Source organism: Ceratotherium simum, chromosome 39 (genome assembly GCF_057802395.1).
Source record: "Ceratotherium simum simum isolate JZ-2026a chromosome 39, ASM5780239v1, whole genome shotgun sequence".
Classification (NCBI taxonomy): Eukaryota; Metazoa; Chordata; class Mammalia; order Perissodactyla; family Rhinocerotidae; genus Ceratotherium; species Ceratotherium simum.
In genome coordinates this window covers 16,347,426-16,371,027 of record NC_141938.1, presented here as the reverse complement: position 1 = coordinate 16,371,027, position 23,602 = coordinate 16,347,426, and the positions used below count along the sequence as shown (strand labels likewise).

Here is a 23,602-nt window from a genome sequence, read left to right as displayed (position 1 = left end):
TTGTTGGATGAACGACTGGCCTGGGTGAGGGGAGAGTGGGTGGGAGAGATGGGGTGCAGCCTGTGGGTGGGCAGGAGTCCTCAGGACCGGGGACTAGGCCTCGAGGCTCAGAGTGGGCTGGGACCCCGTGTCCCCGAGTCCTCTGCCCCGAGGTCCAGGCCAGTCCCTGGGGGAGGAGCTGCCAGGCGCGAGGGGTCCTAAGGCTGGGCCGAGGGTCCGCCTCCCGCCCTCAGCCGCGAGTCCCGGGGCCCTGGCGGCGTGCCCGGAGCGACATCTTCCCGGGTGAGCATAAAAGGTCCCCCTTCAGCTGGAGCACACATCTGCCTGGGGCGGGCCCGGCCTGGTACAGACAGCGCTGCCGCCCAGCCTCTCGCCGCCGCGGGACAGACGGCGGCCCTGCGCCCATCTGGCTGCCAGTCTGGCCGAGGGCGGCATGGAGGTGGCCCTCTGGGAGGCCAGACCCGCCTGGTGGGGGCACCGAATCCCCAGGGCTGGGGGCAGCCTGTGTGGAGGGGTGGGAGGTGATCCCGCTCAGCCCCCATTATCCAGATGGGCCCATCCCTCAGTTGCTATTGAGCACCTACTGTGTGCACGGCCTCTCCGCCCTCACGGCCCGACACCTGGCGTGTGGAGGACCCAGCACCACAGAATGGGAAGTGTTGCGGCGGCTGGAGGGTCCCAGGAGAGGGGTTCCTCCCACAGTCCTCAAGGCCCCTGCTCTCTCCTCTGTCTCCATCACCCTCCTCTAGTGACACCTCCCTGGGGAGGTGACCGGGGCTAGGGACAGAGTCCCCCGTCACCTGACACCGAGAATCACCCCAAGCTGGCTCCTGCCCAGAAACAGGGCCTGAGGGGTCTTCCCAGAGCTGGGGGCCGAGGGGCCAGCCAGCGCCCGAGCCCAAGGGACAGAGAAATGTGGCAGCAGGCTCTGGGTCCCCCTGTCACTCCAGGCCCCTCCCCACTTTAAAGCCTACCAGCCTTGCAGGGGACCCCAGGCCCCCACTGTTTGGGGGTGGGGGTCCCGGGCACCCTTGGGGGGCTCTTCCTGTCGGCCTCAGTTTCCCCATATGCAGGTGGGGAGGGTGGGCGACCCTGGGACGTGGAGACTCGCACTGACCCCGCTCCGCCCCTCCCCACACAGGGCTTTTGTCCAGGGCCTTCAAGGGACAGAGCCAGCACTCCGGCGGCCTCTAAAAACGCCCTTTTATTATGGAAATACTCAAACCTATAGAAAAGAAGGAGGCCGGCGGGGGCGGCCCCGCGCCTCCAAGCCCGGCGTCAGCGCACCGCCCGCTGCGCCCTCCGGACCCAGGCGACGAGCGCGGGGACGGGCCCCTCGCCAAGGACGCGCGCAGAGGCCGGGCCCGCTGACCTTGCGCGCGTCCTTCCGCTTCGCGGGCCTCAGTTTCCCCTCGTGGGGCGAGGCTTGCGCGGGTCTCCGAGGCCCGGGCCGCGTGACCTTGGGCCGTCCCCGGCCCGGCCTCAGTTTCCCGGGCGCACGGGCGGGGCGGAGCGGGCGCGCGGGCGGAGGCGGGGCTCCGGGGCTCCCTCCCGCCCCGCGTCAGGCCCCGCCCCGCGGCTCCGCCCGCGCGCCCCCCTCCCTCGGGCTCGGCCGGCGGCGGCGGCGGCGGCGGCGGCTCCTCCGCACTGCCCGGCGCCGCCTCGCCATGGACGCGCGCGGGGGCGGCGGGCGGCCCGGGAGAGCCCGGGCGCGACCCCCGCGCCGGGGCCGCCGCCGCCGCCGCCGCCCGCGCCCCTCAGCCGCAGCCGCCGCCGCCGCCGCCTCCCGCGCCGCCTCCGGGCCCGGGGCCCGCGCCCCCAGCAGCCGCCCCGCGCCGAGCCGGCGCCCCCGGAGGCGGCGGACGAGGGCGGCCCGCGGGCCCGGCTCCGCAGCCGCGACAGCTCGTGCGGCCGGCCCGGCACCCCGGGCGCGGCCAGCACGGCCAAGGGCAGCCCGAACGGCGAGTGCGGGCGCGGCGAGCCGCAGTGCAGCCCCGCGGGGCCCGAGGGCCCGGCGCGGGGCCCCAAGGTGTCGTTCTCGTGCCGCGGGGCGGGCGCAGCGCCGGGGCCGGCGGACGAGGCGGGCAGCGAGGAGGCGGGCCCGGCGGGGGAGCCGTGCGGCAGCCAGGCCAGCTTCATGCAGCGGCAGTTCGGCGCGCTCCTGCAGCCCGGCGTCAACAAGTTCTCGCTGCGGATGTTCGGCAGCCAGAAGGCCGTGGAGCGCGAGCAGGAGCGCGTGAAGTCGGCGGGGGCCTGGATCATCCACCCGTACAGCGACTTCAGGTGCGGACGCGCGCGGGGCCGTCCTTGGAGCGCCGGGGAGGGCGGGGCGGCGCGCCCCGTGGGTGACCTCGGGGGCCCCCCGGTGACCTCGGGCGCGTCCGGGACCCGCCCCGGAGTGACCTGGGCGCGCGAGGCTCCGCCCTTGGAGGGGCGCCGGGAGGCGCGCGGGTTCCCGCTGTGACCCTGGCGCGCCCCAGCCCACGCACCTGACAGCCCCCGCGCGGGGTGGGCGCGCGTCACGGGCCGCAGCACCGGGGTCTGAGCGCGCAGGGGCGGAGAGGACGAATAGAGGGGAACGTGAGCGCCCGGAAGGAGGCAGGAGGCAAGAAAGGGCGCCCGGAGAGGCTGGCGGAGAAGGGGTTAAGCGGCCACTGCCCACTCCCAGGGTCGCCACCTGCGCCCCGCGCCGCAGCGAGGCGTGTCCCGGGTCCGCGGGCCTGGTCACCGCGTGAGGAGGGGCGCCGAGCGTGCTGAGGGCCCCGCGCTGTGTCCTCTCTGAGCTGCACCAGCCCGAGCGCCGGTGGTGTGCCCAGGTGTCGGTGGGGGTGTGGATGGCGGTATGGATTAAGCCGGTGGATACGTGGAAGGGCGCAGAGCGAGGCCCGGCGCAGGTCACAGGCCGTGTATGTTTGTGGTTCTGGCTCCTGGGCGTGCGCTGTGTGGCCTGCGAGTGTGGACGATGCGTGTCACTGCGGGCCGCGTGTGTGGTCACGAGCATGTGACTGCGGGGGGCTGGGGTCCTGGGGGTGTGTCCCTAGGGGTGTGTCTCCGGGGTGGGTCACTGGTGTGTGTTGGGAGAGATGGGGTGTATGTGCGTGTGTGTGCCCAGGTGAGTGTGCATCGGCGGGCAGTGGGGGTGAGCTGTGTATATGTGGGGTGTGCGTGTGTCCGGAGCGTTGGGGTGCAGAGGGTCCAGTGGGACCCGCCCAGCTTCCCAGCCCGGCTCTCGGGGCCGCACGGTTTCAGCACCACGGACAGCCGCCGCGTCTTCTCCGAGTCCCGGGGTCGCGTCTGCGCTGGCTGCTGGAAAAGGGGGGCTGTGGGGCTTTCCTTTCCCTTCCCCTTCCCGAAGCCCCAGTGCTTGACCTCTAGGGAAACTGAGGCCCAGGGGCACACAGTTGGGGACAGAGGCTGGAAGTCCGGGAGTCCAACCCCTCGCCCTCAGACCTTACCTGGGAGGTGGACTCTAGACAGCCTTGGCCCAAAATCCCCCAGTGGCTGGGGTTTTTGGAGAGGCCAGGGGTCAGGGAACCCCAGGGGGCACGGAGGGGGTGCATCTGATGGTCCCAACCTGAGTGGGGCTCAGCGTTCCCCCGTCGATGGTCCAGGCCCGGAGAGCTTGGGTCAGTGTCTCGGCCTGTGAGACGGGGATGGACTTGACTTCTAGGCCTCCGGCCTGCCTGGCCCCACTGTGAATGGAGGGCTCGTGCCAGCTGGCTGGGAAAGGACTTTGGTGACATGATGGGCAGGGGGAGGTGGCTGCAGAAAGTAGCCATCCCCCCCCCGTCCCCTCCAGCAAGTCTGCCTGCAGCGTCACCCCCCCCCAGGCGGTGGGAGGCCCTGGGCCTCTCTTGGCTGCAGACGGGCTTCTGAGGGGTGAGGGGTACCAGGAGGAGGCGTTGGGCCTCCCCATCTTGGGCCCCACTGAGCGGTTGCCCTGGGACCCTGGGCAGGCCATGCGGTCCGGCTGGGCAGATAAACTGTAAAGTGGAGGTGAGCGAGCGGGGCCAGAGGACGACTGTGCTGTGGCCGGGACTAGGGGACCCACAGTCAAATTTAAAAACTTAGGGTATCGCCAAGCTGGGGTGCAGCGAGGCCTGCACACCCCCTGTGTGTGGGGAACTGTGCCCCTTCCAGACCCTCCAGTCAACACGGGGAGACCCCACACTCCCGACGAGAGCAACACCTCCTGAGCCCTCCAGGGCCGGGTGCCGTCGGAGCTCCTACGGGTGTCAGTTAATTCTCACGTCAGGCAAGGGGGCACAGAGAGGTGGTCACCTGCCCACAGCCACACCGCTAGCCAGGGGCCGATCAGGGATTCACACCTGGGCAGCCTGGCCTCTGGCCATGTCCTGTCCAGGCCAAGAAGAACAGGAGGAAATAGGCATTCTGGGGGTTGTTTGAGATGTCGGGGGCACCCGGGGGTCGGCTGTGTGTGTTCGTGTTTAAAAACCGATCACGGGGCCTTGTGGGTCTGCGTCTCCACAATTGCCCCCTCTAGTCCCCACCGCCATCCCGTGGGTGCCCGTGTCTGCACACCGCACGCAATTGAAAAGGGAAGGGGGGTGGAGAAGGAGCCCCCTAGCCCCCTGGTCCCACCCAGGGCCACCGTGGCTCCGCTGCCCTGAGCTGTGACTCTGTTGCCAGTGGAGCCCGCCCCATGCGCCCTGGCCTGGCACCTGCCTGGCACGGAGAACGTGACGATTAATGTTTGGTGGACCAGAACAGCCCAGGCTGTGCCGCGCTCCGCCTGGGCCACTGGGAGCTTCCAGGGAGGAGGGACATTTGCAGAGGCCCGGGAGGGAGGCTCTTGATGAGTGGACATGGTGGAAGAAGGTGTCCTGGGGGGCAGGGGACAGCTGAGCAACAGCCAGGAGGCAGGAGTGGGGCGTTGGGGCCGGCCGTGCCGTGGAGAATCTGCAGGGAGCCCTGTGCTGCGCTGGGCCTGGCCTCCAGTCCTCTCTGGGCCTCCCTGCCTCGGTTTCCCCAAATGTGGCAGTGTGAGGGGAAAGAGGTTGCATGCCAGTCTCCCTGGGCCTGGAATCTCACCCTCTTTCTGCTCCCCTCTTGGGGAGCAACAGCCTCCACACGGTTGGTCTCCAGCTTTGCCTGCCCTCACCCCCTTCTTCTGACCCTTGGCCTCCGGCTCCCAGGTTGCCTCCCAGGGCCCGCCCCGCCCTCCCCGCTCAGCACGCACCCCACTCGCAGTGTCTGCACCGCCCGCCCGCTGTCCGTGCCCCCCTCACCGGCGGCCTTTCTCCTTAGTGCTGCTCAGCTGCCTTCCGGCCCCGCCACAGGCTGAGGGTCTGTGGAGGTCCCCGTCCCGTCCGGGGCCAGGCCACATGGGGGGCCCAGGATGTACGTGGGAACCCGCCAAGGGGCACGCGGGGTCCCGGGCAGAGGCCGGTCAGCTCGTGGCTTCATTTCCCGGGCAGCTGTGGAGCAGCCCTGGGTCCCCCGAGGCTGTTTCTGCAGCTGCACAGTGGGTACCGTGGCCCACGGGAGAGCGGGTGCCCGCACGCAGGAGCCCGAGAGACGTCCCAGGAGCTCCCCCAGGGCGGGTGGTGGGGACGCGAGTTCAAGGGACAGAGGGGAGGGTTGGGTTCAGGAGGTTTGATTTTCCTTCTTTGTGCCCTGAGGTCCGTGCTTGAGTCGGAACAAACGTGAAAACAGGCGGTTGAAGGAAGGAGGGCAGCTGCAGGGCCAGTGTGGAGGGCCATGGCCACGGGCCACGGCCACAGGCCAGTGTGGACGGCCACAGGCCACCACAGAGGGCCACGAGCCACAGCCACAGCCACGGGCCACGGCCACAGGCCAGCGTGGAGGGCCACAGGCCACCACAGAGGGCCACGGGCCACAGCCACAGGCCAGCGTGGAGGGCCACAGGCCACCACAGAGGGCCACGGGCCACAGCCACAGGCCAGCGTGGAGGGCCACAGGCCATGGGCCATCACCACAGGCCAGCATGGAGGGCCACAGGCCACCATAGAGGGCCACGAGCCACAGCCACAGGCCATGACCACAGGCCAGCATTGAGGGCCACAGGCCACCATAGAGTGCCACGAGCCACAGCTGCAGGCCAGCGTGGAGGGCCACGGGCCACGGGCCACGGCCACAGGCCACCATAGAGGGCCACAGGCCACAGCCACGGGTCAGTGCCTCGAAGAGTTCCCGGAGCCTTGGCAGGGCCTTCTGCCCCTCCCCCCCAAAATAATATAAAAAATAAATAAGGTTAATTCCTGTTCCCTTCACCCCGACCGCCCCTGATTCTAGAGACCAGACAGGCTGAAACATGGAATGTCTGAGACGTGTGAAGAGGGAAATCTCGGAGGCTCCTGGGGGCCCTAGAAAGGGATGGCCCCTGTGCAGCCCTGCCGGGACCCCCATTTCTGGTTCTGGGTTGTTGGCTCTTCCCGCCACCCCTTCCCATGTTGTCACTCGGTGACTGAGGCAGCCCTGGCGGGCGGGGTGGGGCCTGGGCGGGTCTGGGGTTTGTCCCTCAGGAGCTCCACCATCTCCCCAGAGGGAGAGTGTGGACGTGTGGCCTTCATCCCGCTCTTGGGTCTGTAAGTGCCTCTGAGGTCTGACCAGAGTCTCTCCTGCTGCTGCTGACTTTGGGTCTGTGTTCCTGGATTGTCTCCGCTGGGAGGCCGGGCCTGAGGGCGGAGGGGTGAGCTGGTCCCTTTTCTGGCCCTCGGAGGGGTTTAGACAAAGCCGGGACCAGCGGGTGCTGACCTGCATCTTGTCACATCCGCTGGGGCACCGAGGTCTGGGGTGGCGGAGGGGGCTGGCTGGAAGAACCTGTCGGGACAGGAAGCCCCGTCCCCACCCCAGATGGCCCGGCGGATCAGTGGGAGATGGGGGGGGGGGACTCTGCAAATCCGTGCATCAGCTCTCGGGAATAAACCTGCATTATCCAGGGGGCCGGGGGCGAGGGTTTCCTGGCTCCGAGCCCAGCACGAGTCCGAGCAGGGGCCGTGGACAAACGCATTTCCCAGGTGGGAGGACTGAGGCCCAGGGCCCTCTGGCTGGGGGAAGGGAGCTCCGTGGTCGGGGTGAAGGGGTCGGGTGGGTGGCTGAGGCCTCCCTCTCCAGGGGCTTCCTGCCAGGATCGGGAATTTCTGGTCCCTGAATTTCCTGCTTGAAGAGCTTCACATCCCCCAGCGCCCGGCATGGCCCTGGGGTCCAGGGGTTGCTCTGGGGGCCCTTCCTCGGGCGCCCACTTGCTCAGGCCAGACCCCACCTCACGTCCCCCATCAGCAAACCCACCCCAAGTCCAGCCCGCGGAGGCTGCCCCGTCTCCCACGTGGACGCTGCCCTCCGCCCGCTTCCTGGCCTCCCGGCGGCCAGCTGGGCTTCTCAACGTGCACATCTGTCTGTCCTTCCCTCTCGCTTAACACTTTCCCCGGCCGTGGCCCCCGAGGCCCCACAGAGCCTGCTCCCTCACCTCCGTTCACCCCCGTGCCCCAGCCCCGGCCCCCGCTGGCCTTGGAAGGGGATGCCCCCCTGCAGCCACGGAACCTTTGCACCTGAAGTCCGCCAGGCGGCTCCTTCTCCATCTTCCACCCAATGCCGCCTCCTCCGAGGAGCCCTCCGTGCCCACCCTGGCTAAAGGGGCTCCTCTGACGCATCCCGTCCGTTTATCTGTCTGTGTGGGACGCCCGTCTCCCCCACCGGGCTGGGACCCCCAGGCAGGGCCGGTTCTGTCTGGTCACTGTGTGTCCTCCGGGCCCGGCATACAGTCGGCGCCACAGTCTGCCCCGTCGTGGGATCCCCTGGGAATCTGGCCTCTTCCCCCGATGGAGTGTCCCTTTCATAATCTCTGACACCTGCCTCGGATCCGTGACTCACATCTGAGGGCTCAGGCCCCTAATCCTCCATCCCCTGCTGGCCCTTAATCGCCGAGCCCGGTCCCTAATCCCCTCGGATTTGCCGGATCTGTAATTCCCGCGCTGCCGCCGCCGGGTTCTTGGTTCTGGTTCTCGGGTCCTGCAGGGGGGAGCTGTGTCCCCGACCAGCGGCCGTGGGGCCTGGGCTGAGCTCCCAGGACGTCCCTGCAGGGGGACCGGGGGCAAAGAACCCCTGGCCCTCGTCTGGCCCCTGCCCTGCATGGTCCTGGCAGGATGGGGCACTTGTCACCCCAGGAGATCACAGCCCGTGGGGTGAGTGGGCTCCAGGCTGTCCCCATCCACGGGGCACCAGAGCCGAGAAGCCCAGGCCTGGGGCCGGGGTCACTGCCACTGGGCCCTCGGCTCCCCGAGACCCTGACTCGTCCCTGCGCCTCTGGGGGCCAAGCTTCTTTCTGTGAACAAGGCGTGAAATGGCCCGTCCGGCAGGACGGACACACAGGGATCTGGGTGTTTCCGCAGATGCAGGGCCCCGTCGGGCTGCCCTGTTATTCGTTAGGAAGATTTTAAACTATGGGATTTATTTTATTTTTTTTTTTAAAGATTTTATTTATTTTATTTTTCCCCCCAAAGCCCCAGTGGATAGTTGTGTGTCGTAGCTGCACATCCTTCTAGTTGCTGTATGTGGGACTCGGCCTCAGGATGAACGGAGAAGTGGTGCCTCGATGCGCACCCGGGATCCGAACCCGGGCCACCAGCATCGCAGCGCGCGCACTTAACCACCAAGCCACAGGGCCGGCCCATAAACTATGGGATTTAATTGTGGTCATTGATGTTCTTCCTGGAAATCCCCCGCGACAGCCGAGCTGGCTGGTCCCTGGTCCCAGCTGGGGTGTGACGAGGAGGACCCTGGGTGGCCGAGGGCTGACTGTGCACCAGGCGCCCGCTGGCTGCCTGACCATGTCCCCGTGGTCCCTGGGTCCCCCTGGTCCCTGGAGGGCTGCTCTGTCCCCCAGCTGGATCCTCTGCCCCAGGCCTCAGTTTCCCCTCGGTAGGTGGGAGGCCCCTCTTCCCCCTCCTGCCCCCTTCCGGGGGGACCAGGCTGGTGGAGAGACAAGGTCGGGGCCCCAGGCCAGGTGGGGCCTCCCCGTTGGAGCAGGCGGGGTGCCCTGGGGGTGGCGCTCGGCCTCCTGCCCCTCAGGCCCTCCCCAGTCGCCTGCCCTCTGCTCCGACCGCTCATGAGCCCAGGGGGTGCCACCCAGCCTGGAAGACAGGCTGGGCGTGAGGCCTGGGTCTCAATTCTCTGCCCCCTGCTCCTTGGCTGGGCCACCTCTGGTCTGTCAGCTGGCAAGTGTGGTGCCTGCCCCCACCCCCACCCCCGCCCACCCCAAGAATAAAAGGAGAGACTGTCTGGGGAGAGTCACCTGTCAAGGATGCCCTCGTGCTCTATGGCCATTTAGGTTGTTTCTAGGCCTCCTGGTGGTTTCTAGACACCTCCCTGGTGATTTCTAGGCCCCTGGGTGGTTTCTAGGCTGCCTGGTGGTTTCTGGCCACCTCCCCCTGTGGTTTTTAGGGCACCCCCCCTTGGTTTCTCAGCCCCCCATGGTTTCTAGGCACCCCGGTGGTTTCTCGGCCCCATGGTGGTTTCTAGGCCCCCCAGTGGTTTCTAGCCACCTCCCCCTCTGTTTTTTTTTTTTTAACATCTTTTTTTTGTGTGTGTGAGGAAGATCAGCCCTGAGCTAACATCCGTGCCAATCCTCCTCTTTTTGCTGAGGAAGACCAGCTCTGAGCTAACATCTATTGCCAATCCTCCTCCTTTTTTCCACAAAGCCCCAGTAGATAGTTGTACGTCCTAGTTGCACATCCTTCTAGTTGCTGTATGTGGGACACGGCCTCAGCGTGGCCGGAGAAGCGGTGCGTCGGTGCGCGCCTGGGATCTGAACCCGGGCCGCCAGTAGCAGAGCGCGCGCACTTAACCGCTAAGCCACAAGGCCGGCCCTCCCCCTGTGGTTTTTAGGTCCCTCCCTTTGGTTTCTCGGCCCCCTGGTGATTTCTAGGCCCCTTGGCCTCAGTTGCTCCTTCCTGCTTGCTTTGTGTGCCATGAAGTGTGTGGGGGGGGCAGGTCTCAGTCCAGAGAGGACTTGGGTGGGATCAGCTCTACGGAGGACGCTCTGGGGGTCGGGGATGCGGAGCAGGGGCAGCAGGCAGGTCGGGCCCCCAATCCCGTTGGGTGCTGGGCCCTGGGGGTCTTGAGGATGAGCAGATGCCCCAAATCTGGAGTCTGAGCCCCTACCTTGCCCAGATTCAGGCAAAGGAGGGTCTCGATTTTCAAGCGGTCATTTGATTTTGCCCTTCACACGCACCCCCAGATCCTGTCAGACCTTTTAGCTCTCAAGGTCTTCACCTCCACCCCAGGCGGGTTTGTGCAGCTCCCTTCCCCTCGTGGCGGAGGCCCCGAGTCCGCTCAGAGAAGGCTCCACCACGTGTGGCAGGACCGTGCCCAGGAGGACCCTCCAAGGCTGCCACTCCCTGGCCTTCTCCCGGTGGACAGAAGAAGAGCCTGAGGTTCCCGGGGGCTGGAGGGACTCGCCCAAGGTCACACCAGCCAGCGGGCAGAGAGAGCTGGGTGACAGCCCAGTCTGGCTGCCGCCTCCACGGTGTCAGACGCTGGGTCCCTTCCAGACTCTGGCTGTCGCAGACCGAGCTGCTGTGAACATCTTGGTACAAATCACTTTGTAATTTTTTTCTTCTTCCTCTTGGACAACTTCCTTGGGATCAGTTCCCCCAAGTGGAACGGCCGGGTCAGCCGGCAGGCGTGGTGTTAGTAGCTCTTCCCTCGCAGGGCCGTCCAGAAGGGAGCCAATGACGGTGGCTCCCGAAATAGGGAGCTGACTGTGCCAGCCCTGGGTCTTACTGCTTTTTATTTATTTGTGCTAATTCGGGCAAGTCCCTCCAGCCCCTCGGAACCTCAGTCTCTTCTTCTATCCATCTGAGAGGAGGGGCCCGGGGAGTGGCAGCCTTTGAGGGTCACTCCGGGCCGCATGGGCCCACATGTGATGAGCCTTCTCTAAGTGGAGTGGGGACTCCGGCCATGACGAGGCGGGAGCTGGGCCTACAGGAGGACGAAGACCTCGAGAGAGCTAAACCAGCTGACGTGATCTGGGGTGGGTGTCTCTCCCTGCGAAGTTAGGGGCAAAATCAAGTAAATGACTCTGTTCGGAGTTCAGGACCCTACTTTGCCTGAATCCAGATGGGGCGTGTGGGCTCAGATCCTCGGGTTTTTTTTTTTTCTTTTGTAGTGTTAACATATATATAACATAAAATTTGGTGTTTAGCCATTTAAAAGTGCACAGTTGAGTGACATTAAGTACAGTCATGTTGTTGTGCAGCCATCATCCCATCCATTTCCAGAACTTTCTCACCTTCCCAAACGGAAACTCCCATCCCCTCCCCAGCCCCTGACAACCATGAACCCACGTTCTGTCTGTGGATGTGCCTGTTCTGGACATTTCACATCAGTGGAATCACACACCGTGTGTCCTTCTGTGTCTGGTTCTCTCACTGAGCGTCGTGTGTTCAGGGTCCAGCCACGGTGTGGCTGTGTCAGGGCCTCACTTCTCTTCACGGCTGCGTTATATTCCAGTGTGTGGATGGACACGTTGTGTGGATCTGTTCACCCACTGAGGGACTTTCGGGTGTGTCCACCGTGTGGCATCGATGAGTCACACTGGAACTGCTGGTGAGATGGTGATTCTGTTTAACTTTTTGAGGAACCGACAGACAGTTTTCCCTCGGAGTGGTTTTGATTTGCGTTTTCTCGACTGCTGTGGGGCCGGGCATCGGTCCATGTGGGCTTTTGCTGTGTCTGTGTGTCCTCGTGGGAACATGCCTTATTCAGAACACTGTGCCCGCCATCAGTAGATATTCCTTGAGTGGCCGGGCCTTTCTCTGAGAGCGCTTCCCAGGGAGAATTTTGGTGTCGACCTCGGGGACTCTATCGTCCTGGTGTATCTGGGAGTGGACGCGACCGGTCACCACTTTTTCAGGCGTATTTATCACGTTACACGTCCGAGCGGCCGCAAGTCCTGTCGCTCAGGTTCCCCCACCCACTCCGCCCTCCGCTCCGGCCCGCCCAACCCTGGCCTCTTCCTCCCTGCTGGACAGGCGCCCCCTCCTCCTCCTGTCTCGGCCCCCAGGATTGCCTCCTGAAGTGGAAGCCAGCCGGTGCCCCGCCTCTCAGCCTTCCAGGGCCCCACGTGGAAGCCCGGCGGCTTGGGAGCGTGTTGGGGCCCTGCAGCCCCAGACATCGGGCTGCGCATGTCCAGCTCCCACCCTGCCCTCTCTGGCCCCAACGTCCCCACCATGCCTGCCACCCAGCAGGCCCGACACTCCTTGCTCCAGACCCCCCACTCCCGCCGCCCCAGCTCCTCTCTGCCGTCTCCTCTCTCCTTTCTCGTCCCTAATGTTTTCTGGATGCCAACCTTGTGCCAGGGCTGGGCCAGCGGGAGGGACCCGGGCTGGGGGCGCCCAGTGGACAGTGGGGTGAGTTGGGTGCAGTCTGGGGGGTGGGAGGGCTTCCTGGAGGCGAGGTCCACACTGGCCATGACGCAGGCCGAAGTCTGGGCTTTGCAGGAGGAGGTGAGATGGGGGCTGGTCCTGGAAGGCACACGTCCCCGGGGGAGGGGGGGACGGCAGGGACCAAGGCTGGGAGGTGTGACAGACGGCCGCCTTGCCGGCAGGTTCTACTGGGACTTCACCATGCTCCTCTTCATGGTGGGCAACCTCATCATAATCCCGGTGGGCATCACCTTCTTCAAGGATGAGACCACGGCGCCGTGGATCGTGTTCAACGTGGTCTCGGACACGTTCTTCCTCATGGATCTGGTGCTGAACTTCCGCACGGGCATCGTGATCGAGGACAACACGGAGATCATCCTGGACCCTGAGAAGATCAAGAGGAAGTACCTGCGCACGTGGTTCGTCGTGGACTTCGTGTCCTCCATCCCCGTGGACTACATCTTTCTCATCGTGGAGAAGGGCATCGACTCCGAGGTCTACAAGACGGCGCGCGCCCTGCGCATCGTGCGCTTCACCAAGATCCTCAGCCTGCTGCGCCTCCTGCGCCTGTCGCGCCTCATCCGCTACATCCACCAGTGGGAGGAGGTGACGGCGGGGCGGGCCGTGGGGCGGGGCGGGGCCCCGGGTGTGGGGGCGGGGCGCGGATGGGGGCGGGGCGGGGCCGTGGATGTGGGGGCGGGGCCGCGTGACCGGGGGTCGGGCCAGGGATGCACGGGCGGGGCTGTGATGGACGTGGGTCCATGAGAGGGGGCGGGGCCATAGATGCAGGGACGTGTCGGTGGATGTGGTGGTGGGGCGGGCCGTGAGATGGGGAGGGTCCACAGGTGCAGGGGCGGGGCCGTGGATGTGGAGGCGGGGCCGCGTGCCCGGGGGTCGGGCCAGGGATGCAGGGGCGGGGCTGTGATGGGCGCAAGGGGCCGTGGGAGGAGGCGGGGCCATAGATACAGGGGCGTGGCCTTGGATGTGGGGGTGGGGCCATGATGGAGGCTCTGGGCGGGGCTATGAGGGTCTAGGGGCCGGTGGAGAGAAGACAGGCCCGGTTACAGGCCCAGGAGCGTGGTCATCAGCAGGTCACAGGGGGCCCTACGGGGCGGGGTCTCAGGGTGGGGTCACCAAGAGCGCAGCACGGACCCTCGACACATCCGGGCCCCTTCCCTTCATTCTGCCCTTGAGAGGAGGAATCCACAGCCCCATTGGCAATGGGGAAACTGAGGCTCAGGGAAGTGAAGTTATCTCCTCTCCCCCAAGTCGGGACCCGCTTCCTGCCACCCGTGACGATCCTGCGGGGCCAGTTTCTAGTGCGGGACAAGGCTCCGGGGGAAGGGGCGGGGACAGGGTGGTCCCAGGAGAGGGGGTGGGATCCCGGGGCGGCGGGCTGCGCAGGGGCCGAGCGCGCCTCCGACGGTCCATTAGGGAGAGGCAGCGGGGCCTCCGGGAGCGGGGCGCACGGGCTGCGTGGGGGGCGCGGCACGATGGAGGCGCCCCTCGGAGTGCTCAGGGGCTTCTTCCTCCCACTGTCTGGCGGTGGGGGTGGTCTGCGGGACCCTCACGCCCGCTTCCGCCCCCAGATCTTCCACATGACCTACGATCTGGCAAGCGCAGTGATGCGCATCTGCAACCTTATCAGCATGATGTTGCTGCTGTGCCACTGGGACGGCTGCCTGCAGTTCCTGGTGCCCATGCTGCAGGACTTCCCGCGCAACTGCTGGGTGTCCATCAACGGCATGGTGGTGAGTCCCCCGCCGGCCGTCCCGGCCACATGGACGGGGAACTGAGGTCCGGCGGCATGCCAGGGCTCAGAACCCAGCGCTGCTGCTGGAGCACACCATGCCTGAAACCCACACCCCCCCACCCCCCGTTAGGGCCCCTCTGGGCTCCTGTCCCCACTTTCAGCCTTTCAGACCCCAGACTATTGAGACGCAGCACCTTGACCGTGACAACTGTGTCACCAGAGATAACGTGGTGTGCTTACTGGTTTTCCCAAGTGATTTCACTTTTTTATTTACATACATTCGTTTAAAAGACCATTTTATGTCGTGACCTCCCATGGGAAGGTGCATCATGGGCCTTAAATAAAATCCGTAAAGGGCACCCAGCACCTGTTACAAAGGGCGAGTCCTGGGTGCGGGCAGGTGTTAAAGTTGGGTTGGCACCACGGCGAGCCTTTCTCCTGGCCGCCCCTGGGCGCGTACGGGGTGGGGGGTGGGCGCTGGTGGGTGAGGAGCGGCAGAGGGCGCCCACCCGGCGCCTGGCACAGCTGCGTGCTGAGGCAGCTCATTGTCTGGCGGACACCCGGGCCTGCTGTCCTGTTTCCTGAATGGGCCCCGCTGCCCCCTCCCTCGGCCGGGTCAGCTGAGGACGGGCAGGGGGGCCTCCTGGCCCTGCCTGAGGCCTCCACCCTCCCTGCTCCTCTGACCGGATTCCTGTGTCCCCAGCTGACCGTTCCTGGGGTCCCTGGAACTTTCACATCCTCTCGGCCTCACAGACACTCTGATCAGAGGCTGCAAAGGGGTGGGGGCTCCTGAGCCCCCAGGGCCACACTCTGGCCCCTCTGAGCCTCAGTTTCCCCAGGAGCGAAGTGAGGAGGCGGCTTCAGACCAACCCCTGCCGCTCACGTGCTGTGACCCGCGTGCACATCAGGTCACCTGCCTGGGTCTCACTTTCTCTTGGTTCCCTTTGGACACAGGGAGCTCACCCCCTGGGGTGCCTGGGGAGGATGGGCAGGTGGGGCGCTTGGGGTCGAGGGGCTCCCGGGGCGTGAGCGCCCACCCACCCGCCCCCCCGGCCTTGCAGAACCACTCGTGGAGCGAGCTCTACTCCTTCGCGCTCTTCAAGGCGATGAGCCACATGCTCTGCATCGGGTACGGGCGCCAGGCGCCCGAGAGCATGACGGACATTTGGCTGACGATGCTCAGCATGATCGTGGGCGCCACCTGCTACGCCATGTTCATTGGCCATGCCACCGCCCTTATCCAGTCGCTGGACTCCTCGCGGCGCCAGTACCAGGAGAAGGTCTGCGGGCGGCGGCCCTGCCTGGGTCTGGGGGGGAGGGGGCCCTGCCTGGGGTCTGCAGGGGGAGGGGGCCCTGCCCGGCTCTGGGGGGGAGGGGGCCCTACCTGGGGTTTGCGGGGGAGGCGCACCCTGGGGGTCTAGGGATCTGTGTGCGCCCGCCACACCATCCTCCCAGCTCCACGTGGTGGGCTCGGGATGGGGCCGGAGGGCAGTGGGGGGCCATGGGGACCTGGATGGTCTGTGGCTCTGACCAGGAGGCATGGACGCCCCTCAGCAGAGGGAGCAGCTCCCAGAGACGGTGAGAAAGCCCAGGCCCTTCAGGAGGAGGGACATGGATCCTGGAGGGGACGTGGCTGGAGGGATTGAGGGGATACAGGCCGAGCAGGGGACGGGAGCGAGGTGGGGTCTGAATGGGGCAGGGCCAGTCCAGGGGGAGTCAGGGAGCTCCCTGGGCTGGGGGTCCTCTCTGGGAGGTGGAGCTCTTGCGGAGTCTCTGGGCCGGCTCGGGAGGGGTTGGGGTGGGGAAAGACCGAGCAGGGTCCCTCGATGACATGCTGGGTGGCCGGGCCCCTGGGGGGTCTCCAGGGGGGCAAGGATGCTTGGCCACTGGGCCTGTCCTCCAGGTGGGGGGAACCTCCACGGGGCTAGTCCAGGGCCAGGGGTCTGGGAAGGGTCAAGGGACAGCGGGCATTGGGTCCAGCCTCGCTCTCCACTCAGTGCGTCAGTTTCTCCCCTAAGGCCCAGGGTGAGCTCGGGCTCCCCTGCCAGACGCTGCCCCAGCCGTCCCTCTGGGCAGCTGCGAGCCCCCCTGCGGTGCCGGCCGGGTCGGCCGGGTCAGCTGGGCCGGGCGCCAGGCGCCCCGGCTGTCCGGAAGCCGCGGGCCTCGCACCCAAACAGAAGCTGGTGCCGCCACCCGCCCGCCGTCACGGGTTCCGCTGAGCTCAGGGCAGCTGCGGCGGGCAGGGCGGGGCGGAAGCCGGGCTGGGGCGCCCCCGGGGGCGCTGTCCCAGGGACGGCAGGGCCTGGCACCCCCGCCTGTGCCCACAGCCCTGCTCGGAGGAGCTGAGCCAGTGGCTTCTAGAAAGGTCATCGGGAGGGGTCCTCCGGGACGGGGCCCAGCATCTCTGGGGGCCTGGTCCAGCCTGGGGTCAAGGGGCGGGGTTGCAAAACCCAGGCGCCGGGAATGATGGTTCTTCTAAGCACGTCCGAGGCCGCGCGGGGTGGACTCCCGCTAAGGGTTGCGCTGACCCCCCTGTGCCCCCTGTGACAGTACAAACAAGTGGAGCAGTACATGTCCTTCCACAAGCTGCCCGCCGACTTCCGCCAGAAGATCCACGACTACTACGAGCACCGCTACCAGGGCAAGATGTTCGACGAGGAGAGCATCCTGGGCGAGCTGAGCGGGCCCCTGCGGGAGGTGAGCGGGGGCGGCCCACGCGGGGACTCGGCCCTGGAGGCGGGCCCGCCGCAGCAGGAGGGACTCGAGCTAGACTTGTGTGCACACCCTGAGCCTCTCGATGCGCCGCCCCAGGCCTGGTCCCCAGGCCGCCGCTCCCCCGCCAGCCCCGTCTGTGCTGGACAGAGGAGGGAGGCCGGGCCGGGGGAGGCCGGGCAGGGTTCCTGGGGCTGCCGGAGTAAGCCCCCATGAGCCGGGGCTTCAGACAACGGAAATCGCCCCCGTCACGTTCTGGAGGCCGGAGGCCCGGGACCGAGCTGTCGTCAGGCTCTGGAGGCTCCAGGGGAGGGTCCTTCCTGCTTCTCCCAGCGTCCAGCATAGCCGGCCGTCCCCGGTGCCCCTTGGCTCGTGGATGCCTCCCCTTGGTCTCTGCCTCCGTGGTCACGTGGCCGTCTGCCGTGTGTCTGTGTCCCTCCTCTTAGACGGACACCCGTCTTTGGACGCAGGGCTGCCCTGCTCCAGGTTGGTCTCATCTCATCTAGTTGTATCCGCAAAGGCCCTATTTCCAGATGAGGTCCTGTTCCCAGGGGTCAGGACTTCAACATATTTTCTTTAGGGGACACGATTCAACCCATGACACTCACTGAGCAGTTATAGAGTGCCGACTGTGTGCCCTGTCCTCAGGGAGTGAGGCTGTGACCACAGTGGTGCCAGAGGGAGAAGCTCTAGGAGGGACGGGAGCGGGGAGGGGGCTGTGGGGTGAGCCTGCAGTGTCCTGGGGGGGGCACAGGCCCCGAGGAGGGAGAGAAGACGTGCGTGAGGCGGGGGAGAGGGGGCTGATGGGCCTGTGCTCGGGGCCTGGGGTCTGTGGGGGCACTGGGGCTTCTGGGGGGGGCTTCACACCATTGCCTCCCAGAGGGCGGGCGCCGTGGTGTACGCCACTGTGTTTCCTTGTATTTGATAATTATTTTCATTCATTCGTTTACACACAGACCTCACAGACCACAAATTCAGCACAAAACTCACTGAATTCTCTGCATACGGGTTTGCATATTCAGAGGTGTGCCGCCATCACCACTGTCTGATCCCACAACACGCCCGTCCCCCCAAAAGGACACCGTGCCCGTGGGCCGTCACTTTGTTTGTGATCATCACTTAACAGTTCACACGGTTCCGAAGTTGAATTTACAAAACCACACATGTTCAGAAGTTTCCAGCTGCTATCCCAGCTGTATCTTGTTTCTTTTTCTGTTTTTTTTTTTTTTTTTTTTTGCTGAGGAAAATTGTCCCTGAGCTAACGTCTGTGCTCATCCTCCTCTATTTTATATGTGGGACGCCGCCACAGCATGGCCTGACGAGCGGTGCGTAGGTCCGCACCCAGGATCCGAACCTTCGAACCCCGGGCGGCCGAAGTGGAGCGCGTGCACTTAACCACTGCACCACCCGGCCGGCCCCTCGTTTCCTTTTTAATACAAAACCAAGGCTTGCGGGTGTCTGGGGCGCACTCGCTCTGCTCCCTTCCTGGGATGCGAACTCCAGGCACCGGGCTGCAGGGACAGTCCCGCAATGCGAGGTGGGGGGCGCCAGGGGCATCTCACTCTGAGGGGGGCTGAGCCTTCACTGTGAACAGGGCAGTTTTGTTTGCGTTTCTCTTTCTGCCCCTAACTTCTGCTTGGTTTTCTGCAGGATTTTGGGTCTTTTCATTGTTTTTAGAAATTCTTTATATATGGAGGACCTCAACTCCTTGTGATACAGATTTCTATCCCGATGGCCATGTGCCTTTTAACTTCGCTTGTTTTGTGGCCACAGAGGATTTTTATGCTGTGTACAACACGTGCTCCATGTATGCTTGCTGTACACAGTAGGTGCTGAATGTGTGCTTCCTGTACAGAGTAGGTGTTCAATACCTTCTTTCCATAGACAGTGGACATTTAATACATACTTGCTGTACAGCGGGGGCCCCAATACCTGCTTGCTGTATACAGCAGGTGCATAATACATGCATGATGCCCCCCCCCCCCAGGTTATGGGGGCCTTCACCCACGTTTTCTCCTCACCCCGGATGGTGACGTGAGGACGGGGTTCGGGCTCATCTCCTGCGGGGGGCGGACGCGTCCGGCTTTGCCCCGTGACGGGGCCCCTTGTACTTCAGACTCCAGCCCGCTGTGCGCGGGTCTATTTCTGGGCTTCGCCTCGCCCCTGGCCTGTGTGCTCGAGGGCGCTGAGCCCCCGCGGCCCGAATCAGAGGCCCCGTGCGTTTTCATGTCTGGGAGGCCGGCCCCTCCCGGCTCTCCTTCCTCGCGGCTTCCTGCTCTTTGAGCTCTGACTTTGGCTGTTTGCTATTTTTGCTCGTTTGCTCTGTAGGGACCAGACTGGCCCCGTCGTTAAACAGCAGACCTGCTGGCACCTCAGTGGGGTCGTGTCCAGTCGTGAGTGGACGGGGAGGGTGGACGCCTCTCGTCCTCGTGACGGGGTGCGTTCTGTCTGCGGGCACGGCGTGTTCCAGTCTCCTCCTGTGCCTTTCCGGAGCGTTTCTGAGTTTTCTCCACGCGAGTTTGGACGTTTCTTGTAACATTCACGCCACGCCTTTTTACGTAGCTCTCTACGCCATGTGAGCGGGGCCTTCGCATCCGTTCCACCTTCTGCTGATGGGCTTTTTTGTATGTATGAAAGGTCTTGATTTCCTCCTTGAAGTCAGCTTTCCTTCTGATTGAAATGTATCTTATACGGGCCGGCCCGGTGGCGCAGGGGGTACGTGCGCGTGCTCCACTTCGGTGGCCCGGGGTTCGCAGGTTCAGATCCCGGCGTGGACCGACCCACTGCTCATCAAGCCATGCTGTGACGGTGTCCTGGCGGCGTCCCATATAAAGTGGAGGAAGATGGGCACAGATGTTAGCCCAGAGCCAGTCTTCCTCAGCAGAAAGAGAAGGATTGGCATCAGATGTTAGCTCAGGGCTGATCTTCCTCACCAAAAAAAAAAAAAAAGGTATCCTACAGCAAAGTGCCCATGTCACAGGGCCCTTGACGATGTCCCACAAAGTGGAGTCCTCATGTAACCACCCCCCAGACCAAACACGGCACGTCTCCACCCCCAAGAGCCTCTTTGCCAAGGGCGCCCGTCACCCCGACGTCCCCCACCGCTGATTTGTTCTGAGGTTCTTGGTTTTTAAGTTGATTTTTCATCTTATTTGCTATTTTGACTCATTATTCCAATTTTCCATTGATTCTTTCTTCGGTTTCTAGGTAGTGACGTTAGCAGAGACGGTTTTTTGGGTTTTCAGGTAGTGATATGAGCAGAGACAGTTTTACTTTTTCCGTCCCCTTTCTTGCGTCTGGATGGCCTTTTCTCGTCTGATTGCGTTGGCCAGCGTCGCCAGTCCAGTTACGTGTACAGAACTGGTGCACGTCTGTTCTCGCTCCCGCTTCTGGTGGCAAGACCTGCAGTGTCTGCCCGTTAAGTGAGAGGCTGGCTCTCAGGCTCCAGTGCTGAACGCCTTCCACGGACGAAGAAACTGGGGGTCTGAGGGGTGCCATGGCCCCCAAGGGAGGGCAAGACGGAGGCGGGAGGGGGCGCGTGCGCTGGCGTCACCCTGCCTCCCGCCCCCACAGGAGATCGTCAACTTCAACTGCCGGAAGCTGGTGGCCTCGATGCCGCTGTTTGCCAACGCCGACCCCAACTTCGTCACGGCCATGCTGACCAAGCTTAAATTCGAGGTCTTCCAGCCGGGCGACTACATCATCCGCGAGGGCACCGTAGGGAAGAAGATGTACTTCATCCAGCACGGTGTGGTCAGCGTGCTCACCAAGGGCAACAAGGAGATGAAGCTGTCCGACGGCTCCTACTTCGGGGGTGAGCTTCTGCAGGGCCCTGGGATGGGGGGGTGGGCCCTGGGCGCAGCGTGGGCCGGGGGTGGCCGCGTGTCGCTGGCCGCTGAGCGCACCCCCGGCCGCACGCAGAGATCTGCCTGCTGACGCGGGGCCGGCGCACGGCCAGCGTGCGGGCTGACACCTACTGCCGCCTGTACTCGCTGAGTGTGGACCACTTCAACGAGGTCCTGGAGGAGTACCCCATGATGCGGCGGGCCTTCGAGACCGTGGCCATCGACCGCCTGGACCGCATCGGTGAGTGGCACGTGAGGGGCCGGGGCTGGGGCGGGAGTGGCGTGGCCGAGCTGACCCTCTGGTCCCCAGGCCGAGGCCCTGACGTGCTTTCTCCCCTGGCCCAACGCAGCCACAGTTTCCCAGGAAGTGTGGGTGCCCCCAGTTGTCAGAACTTTCACTCTCTCTGCAAATGTCTGCTGAGCACCTAGTGTGCCAGGAGGTGTAGACGGTGGGCCCAGGGGCTGGCTTGGGGCCACCCTCAGGAGGCTTCTGTCCTAGAGGAGGGATGGGGGGGACCTTTGTGGTGCCCAGTGGAGGCCAGGAGGAGGTGTGGCTGGGCAGAAAGGGAGAGGTGTGTTCTAGGAGTGGACACAGTGTGTGCAAAGGCCCTGAGGTAGGAGAGAGGCCAGGGTGGCTAGGGAGGCAGGAGAGGCCTCGTGGGCCGTGGGGAGGAGTTTGGACTGTAAATTGGGAGCAGTAGGGAGCCACGGGCGATGCTAGGCAGGGGAGCAGCCGATCTGAGTTGCATTCTACAAAGGTGGGAACTATACCGGAAGGGGGGCCCTTGGGTGTAGGGAGAGGTGGGGGCGGATCACAGGAAGGGTTGGGCGGTGGAGCCCTCAGGACTCGATGATGACAAGACGCAGGACCAGAGAGATGTGGCCCTTGGTGCTGTCTGTGGTAATAAAGATGCCAGCTGGAGAAACAAGGCTGATGGCCGTTAGAGGGAAGATGTCCCAGTATAAAGAAAGCACTCAACATGTTTATATATAATAGGCGCTCAACGATTCGCTGTAAACAGTAGGTGCTCAGCACATGCTTGCTGTGTATATGGTAGGCACTCAGCACTCTGGCTGTGTACAGGCAGATGTTCTGGGTGTGTTGCTGTACACTGCAGGTGCTCAATGCATGACTACTGTGCACGGGACGTGCAATGCATGCTGTGCACAGCCTCTGACACCTGCTTTGTGTATACAGTGAGCTCTCCATGTGCTTGCTGTGCACAGCAGGTGCTCAATACATGCTTGCTGTGCCCAGTACTCCATACCTGCTGGCTGTATGTAAGAGCTCGCACACGTGCTCGCTGTAGACAGTAGGGGCCCACATCTGCACGCTGTATACAACAGGCGCCCATATCTCCCAGCTGTATGTAGGAGGAGCTCCCCTGCGTGTGCCCTGTATGCAGAAGCTGCCCCCCGCGCGCTGCATACAGCAGGCGCCTACACCTGCTCACTGTGTGTAGGAGCGCCCACACCCGCTCGCCGTGTGTAGGAGCTCCCGTGCATACAGCAGGCACCCACACCCGCTCACTGTGCAGGAGCGCCCCCGCATACAGCAGGCGCCCGCCCCGCCCGGCCCGCTGACCGCGCCCGCCCCCCGCAGGCAAGAAGAACTCGCTGCTGCTGCACAAGGTGCAGCACGACCTGAGCTCGGGCGTGTTCAACAACCAGGAGAACGCCATCATCCAGGAGATCGTCAAGTACGACCGCCAGATGGCGCAGCAGGCGGAGCTGGGCCCGCGCGGCCTCCTCGCGCCGCCGCCGCCGCCGGCCACCTCGGCCATCGCCACGCTGCAGCAGGCCGTGGCCATGAGCTTCTGCCCGCAGGCGGCGCGCCCGCTCGTGGGCCCGCTGGCGCTCGGCTCGCCGCGCCTGGCGCGCCGCCCGGGGCCCGCGCCCGCCGCCAGCCCCCGGGCGCGCCCGCCAGCCCCCGGGCGCCGCGGACCTCGCCCTACGGCGCGCCCGGCTCGCCCGCCGCGCCCCGCGCCGGGCCCGCGCTGCCCGCGCGCCGCCTGAGCCGCGCGTCGCGCCCGCTGTCCGCCTCGCAGCCCTCGCTGCCCCACGGCGCGCCCGGGCCCGGGCCCGCGGCCTCGGCGCGCCCGGCCAGCAGCTCCACGCCGCGCCTGGGGCCCGCGCCCGCGCCCGCGCCCGCCGCCCGGGCCGCCGCGCCCAGCCCGGACCGCAGGGACTCGGCCTCGCCCGGCGCCCTCGAGGCGCCGGACTCCGCGCGCTCGCGCCTCTCGTCCAACTTGTGACCCTCGCGCGCCGCCCAGCGGGCCCGGGGCCGGGGCGGGCCCTCACCCAGACCAAAGCCATGCCCTTCCGCCGCCCGCCGCCGAAGCCATAGAGGAGACGTAGGTAGTTGTAGCCGGACGGGCGGCCGGGCCGGCGGGGCGGCCCCCGCTCCCCCGCCCCCATCGCCCCGCGCCCACCCACATCGCCCCCGCCCCGGCGGCGGCTCCCTTCACCTCGGTGCCTCAGTCCCCCCAACTGTGAATGGGCGGCCCGGGGCAGGGGCGGCGGCCGCGGTGACCCCGCCCCGCCCCGCCGGGGGCCGCCGCCCGTCCGAGGAGGATTCCGATTTTTAAGTGCAATACTCGGCCCGCCGGCTCCCCGCCGCCCCCACCGCGCTCACGCAATAACCGGCCGGCCCCGTCCCCGCGCGCACGCCGCGACCTCCCGGAGCGGGACGGCGGCCCCTCCGGGCCGGGCCCGGGGTCCGGCCGCGCCTGGGCGTGGGGCGGTGCCGGGGGCCCCGCCGTCGTGATGAATGTACTGACAGCCGAGGCCGCAGCGCCCCCTGCGCCCCCTGCGCCCCCACGCCCACTAACCCCCACGCCCCCATTCCGCGCAATAAACGACCGCATTGGCGCCCCGCCTGCCCG

At 65.5% G+C, this 23,602-nt stretch overlaps 1 protein-coding gene across 1 annotated transcript; it reads left to right on the top strand.

Moving 5' to 3' along the window:
- Nucleotides 1-1,667: 1,667 nt before the first annotated feature.
- Nucleotides 1,668-23,588, top strand: HCN2 (hyperpolarization activated cyclic nucleotide gated potassium and sodium channel 2). Its single transcript, XM_087425931.1, is given in 12 exon segments — nucleotides 1,668-1,698; nucleotides 1,701-1,751; nucleotides 1,754-1,820; nucleotides 1,822-2,283; nucleotides 12,590-13,013; nucleotides 13,997-14,158; nucleotides 15,222-15,440; nucleotides 16,711-16,857; nucleotides 20,446-20,686; nucleotides 20,794-20,958; nucleotides 22,321-22,620; nucleotides 22,623-23,588. Coding segments are annotated over 12 exon segments (2,619 nt in total). The 3' UTR covers nucleotides 22,973-23,588.
- The last annotated feature ends 14 nt before the right edge of the window (nucleotides 23,589-23,602 follow it).